This window comes from Larimichthys crocea, chromosome II (assembly GCF_000972845.2).
Source record: "Larimichthys crocea isolate SSNF chromosome II, L_crocea_2.0, whole genome shotgun sequence".
Lineage (NCBI taxonomy): Eukaryota > Metazoa > Chordata > Actinopteri > Sciaenidae > Larimichthys > Larimichthys crocea.
Window position 1 is genome coordinate 2,214,610 of NC_040012.1, and position 5,247 is coordinate 2,219,856.

The 5,247-nt window shown below is 41.5% G+C and overlaps 1 protein-coding gene across 2 annotated transcripts in view; it reads left to right on the top strand.

The window, feature by feature from the left end:
• The first annotated feature begins 2,396 nt into the window (after window positions 1-2,396).
• The window catches only part of pold3 (polymerase (DNA-directed), delta 3, accessory subunit), an 8,834-nt gene continuing 5,983 nt past the window's right edge, over window positions 2,397-5,247 (top strand). For both annotated transcript variants that reach the window (XM_019259713.2, XM_019259714.2), the window contains exons 1-2: window positions 2,397-2,528; window positions 2,935-2,990. In XM_019259713.2, the coding sequence (XP_019115258.2) occupies window positions 2,472-2,528; window positions 2,935-2,990 (113 nt within the window). In that variant the 5' untranslated portion in view covers window positions 2,397-2,471. The remainder of the gene's footprint in view (window positions 2,529-2,934; window positions 2,991-5,247) is intronic.

Consider the following 5,247-nt stretch of genomic DNA (forward strand, 5'->3'; position numbering starts at 1 on the left):
TTTTTTTAAAGGTTCAGTAATTTCCTGTGGGGAGAAAAACTGGGCATTGCAGTTTTATTAAACAAAGGAAAGAGTGCCTTTGTTGGGAACTATTTTCAGATATGATATTGACTTTACTCGTCTCTCATTCTGCTTGGGGAATATATCAAGGCATCTGGATAATAGGGACAGATAAAAGGCAGTAACTAGATGCTGGCTCCCACCTTGAAACAATGGAAAAATATAATAAGTATACACATTTAGTTAGAGATTACAGAAGGAACAATGGATATTGGGCTAAATGGGTTACATATTTAGCTGATGCAGAGTGTGACAGCTCAAACTGTGGTAATCAGAATCAGAAATACTTTATTAATCCCTGCAGGGAAATTGTTTTTGTTACAGCAGCTTCGAAGCGGTAAATGAGATAGTAAGTGACAGCAAGAAAACAAAACTTTAACCCTATACACCTATACGATATCCTATTTGAACACTATATACACATGTATAAATAACAGATAAACAAAACCAGTGACAGTAAAATAAAAACCAAGTAACAGTGAACTATGCAATATGTAAATCTAAAACCTTATAAAGAATTTAGTCTTTGAGAAACTGTACAGAGAATACACTGAATGTTTAAAGTGCAGTATGCATGTGTGGAAGATTTCACTTATGTGTTGCACAGGCTAGTTCAATACAATACTCTTTTTATATATTATGCCACTTTTTTCCTCAGTACTTGTCTGTTTTGAAGGTTGATTGTTTTTTTGTGTTTATTGTAGGTTATAGATATTTCTGTCTGTTTATTGTTTTTTGTTTTTTGTTTTTTTTTTTTTGCATTTTCTACTTTTTTCTAATTCTGTAGTGTATGCTACACTTTCCTCTGCTGCTGTAACACGTAAATTTACCTGTGGTGGGATAAATAAAGTATAGCCAATCTAATCTAATCTAATCTAATCTAATCTAATCTAATCTAATATAATATAATCTAGCTGGATCTTATGTATATTATTCACCGTGACTGAATGAGCTCATGTTTGTGTTATGAGACTAAAAAATAAAAATAAAAATAAAGGTGTTAGACCAGTGGTTCTTAACCTAGGGGTTCGATCGAACCCTAGGGGTTCGGTGAGTCGGTCTCAGGGGTTCGGTGGAGCCTCCACCCTGGAATTTTTTATACCATTTGTTACAACATATCTTTGTGAGCAATCGTTTTTTGAGGATGCTGGACATAAAAACTAAGAAAAGGAACAGACTTTGCTGTGAAAATGACATGAGACTGGCACTTGCCAAGGTGAAGCCACGCATATCTGAACTGGTCTCTCAAAGGCAACAGCAGAAGTCACACTGAGGTAAGTTGTTGTGAGTTCATGCACTGTGCTGGTTTTGTTATTTGAACAAGGTGATGGTAATGCACGGTTCATTTTATGCACCAGTAAAAAAATCATATTTTATTTTTTACTAAAGAAGGGTTCGGTGAATGAGCATATGAAACTGGTGGGGTTCGGTACCTCCAACAAGGTTAAGAACCACTGAGTTAGACCAGAGATGTATAGTAACGAAGTGGAACTACTTAAGTACTGTACTTAAGTACTAAAATGCAGTATCTGTACTTTTTTGGAGTATTGTTTTTTTCCCCAACTTCCACTTTTACTGCACTACATATTTTTGATGAATTTAATACTTTTACTCCGATACATTTTTCATGTGTTGAATCGTTACTCGTTACTATTGTAGCGTCCAGCCGGACACGTGATGAATGACGAGGCGTTATTCAACAAACTGCATTTATTGCTGAACGGTTTGGTTCCAGGACTCGGTGACTGTCGGCCATAACCACACCAAAAAAAACAACAACATAACAGACCCGGTCTCACATCAATCTCGCTCGTGCGCCGTACGTCATACACCTGACTCACCCAGGTGCGCTCTCTCACCTGCACCCCGCCCCCTCGCTCTCGCATTCATTCAGACGCATTCACAGACCATGGGAAATCACAGAACTCTACCATGAACATTGTAACACTGTAACATTAGAAGTTGTGCCTTAATAAATATTTGAAATAATATAAACAACAGTACTTGTACTTTTACTTGTACTTTTACTTTCAGTACTTGAGTAGCATTTTTTTACATACTTCTACCTGCAATACTTAAGTACAAAACATTTTGAATACTTTAGTACTTTTACTTAAGTATGGTGTTTAAAGAACACTTCAACTTCTACTCAAGTCAGTTTTTTGATATAGCACTTGTACTTCTACTCCACTCCTTTACTCCAGTACTTTATACATCTCTGAGTTAGACACACAGAGTGTGTGTGTGTGTGTGTGATCAGCTGTTGTCAGCGTCCTGCAGTGCCTCGTGTCGGCCGGCAGGGGGCAGCCTGCAGCTCATCCCGCCGGAAGCAGAGCAGCACATGTGACATTTGACAGGAAGTAAATAAACCGTCTTCCCGCGCAGTTAAATCGGTTGAACGCTGAGACAAAATGGACGAGCTGTATCTGGACAACATCGACGAGTTTGTCAACGACCACGACAAGATAGTGAGTGCAGGGTTCAAGCCTCTTTTCTGGACTTTGTTCTGGACTGGTCCGACAGAGCCGGTTTGTTGGCGGGAGACGAGGCTGAACCGGGTTTAAAATCCCGCCACTTTCTTTTCTTTTCTGACTTTAATCACATCTAAATGTTTGTTACACGCTGACACACACCTGTACGCGATCACCTGAGAGCTGCCGCTTCATTCGGCTCGTGAATTATCTCTTAAATGTCTCTTAAATTCAAGAAAAACTGATTTTTACTGTCGGTTAGCTTCAGTTTCTGTTGGTTTGTCAGATAAAAACACCATGAGATGCATCAGGAGTTACAGTTTTAGAGTTTTTATAGATTATCTGTTCACGTGGGAGGTCAGAGGTGAATCTAAACTCAGGTGTGTGTTTGTGTTTTGAACAGGTGACCTACAAATGGCTGAGTCTGACTCTGGGAGTTCATGTCAACACAGCCAAACAGTGAGTTAATGAAAGTGACTGCAGTCATTCATAAGTTCAGTAAGTCTGTTTTTATACAGACGTTGATCTGTCCTCACCCTGTTGTCATGGAGATTAGGTTGTTAAGTTGGTTGTGATTTGTTTATTACACCGGGGAACAACAACATTGTCTTGCTGTTTCCAAAATTGTGAGGGAAGGATGGAGAGTCCGCTGGTCCGCCGTGGTGAAGAAGGTTCACCAGTCGATCTACGTTCCTACCCTCACCTGTGGTCACGAGCTTTAGTCACGCTGTTCCTCCGCATCGAGAGGAACCAGCTGAGGTTGCTCGGGCATCTCGTGAGGATGCCTCCTCGACGCCTCCCTGGTGAGGCGGCCTCGGGGAAGACCCAGGACACGCTGGAGGGACTATGTCTCTCGGCTGGCCTGGGAACGCCTTGGCGACTCCTTGGAAGAGCTGGACGAGGTGGCCGGGGAGAAGGAGAGGGAAGTCTGGGCTTCCCTGCTGAAGCTGCTGCCCCCGCGACCCAACCTCGGATAAGCGAGAGAAGACGAACAAACATTTCCAAAGTTGCAGTCCGTTTTTACCCTCCAGATCGGCAAAACTCCACTGATTATCTGTAGTAAGACTTGCCAGCTGATCACGATCGGACTCATCTACAGCTACGTGGCAACTTGTTTGTGCAGTCACACATTGAGACAGTGCGGTGAGAGTACTGTCAATATCTGCACACAGAAAGCCAGTATAGTAGAATGAAGAGGATCTGTGCTGCTGTTCTCTTCACCTTGTCACCATGGGCACACCAAAGCTTGTAACTATTCCATCTTAGTGTTTTATATTTCCTTTGTTCCAGATCATGTCTGCTCATGCTGCTTCTCGTCGTAAACGCCTGAACAACCCAGACTCCCTTTGCTGTATTTGTAAACATCAGTGCATTTGTCAAACAAGCATATTTTGCATATTTTAAAGTAAAACTCTGTGATCAAGACAACAAGCCCTCACAAAGTGTGCAAGCAGTGTGTGGAGAGTTTACGGATGTAGACCAAAGGAACACGTGAAGAGTTGCATTTGGTACCCTCAAAAAAGATCATTGCACAGACTGTTACTTTGATTTAGTGACAACAAGGTCATGTCTGTTATATGCAGGATTTTTCATATTTTTCTCCTATAGTTCAAATGACGTGTCCTGGTTTCTTAGGAGCGGCCTTGTGTGCAAACATTCCCATGATGCCTTTCTGGGGCTTGGTGGAGGGTTTGGAAGCGTTCGCCTCTCCGTTCATGGCAGGTTTTTTGTTGTTCGGGCTCTGGTGCAGGAACTTGATGGATCTGTCTCGCCTGCTGCAGCTCCAGAGAGGAACATGGGCACGGCGCTGGCACAGCGGATCGCACTGTATCTACAGAACAAGCAGACTGTGTCGGACATTCAAAACTCTTCTGTGCTGCAGGGTAGCTGTAAAAAAACATCAACATACTTGGTGTCTCTTCAGATTGTCTTTCACGGCTCATAGTCGACACTGTACAGAGGGCCGCTGTCTTTCAGTGAGCTTTCTGGACGCTGTAGACGTGGACATGACTACCAAGGCTCATCTTGGATTTGAAATCTGCAAAGAAAACACACAAGGACTATCTATACTTTGTCTTTAACACCAGATGGATGATCAGTGAATCATCTACACACCTTCCAACTGATCTTCTTGACCACTGACACTGTGACCCTGAAAGAACATCAAAGAAGAAAACATAGCAACATGAAATAAAATATCTGAAATCAAAAATGTGCCAAAACACGTCTTGTTCATTTATCGTGTGTCTCACCGCTGGCATTGTCTTCGAACTTCCCCGACAGAATAAGTGGCGTGCAGCTGAGCTGAACTTTCCTTCCTCTTGTGATCCAAGTAATGATAGAGCACTGAACACGAGACACAAATCTTATTAACATGGACATCAACTGTCTTAGCTGTTGTATTCCAAAATAAGTGATTTCATTACTGCAAAATCTTTATTTACACAACATGACCCCGACAGGCACCAGATTCTTTGCCGTGCTTTCTGATTCTTTATCAGCTTTTCCCCCTTGATTTTAATAATCACTCAATAACTTTGAGCTTTATTTTGCAAACTGTTGTCGGCTGCTTTGTTTTAAAGACAGATTTGAACTTTATTATCTGGAGACACATAAATTACACCAGGGAACACAATTTTGTTGAGTTAGTCTAATTTTTGGGGGGGAATCCAAACTGATCCAGTTTTCTCTATCACGTCAAGTTTTTTACTAGAGA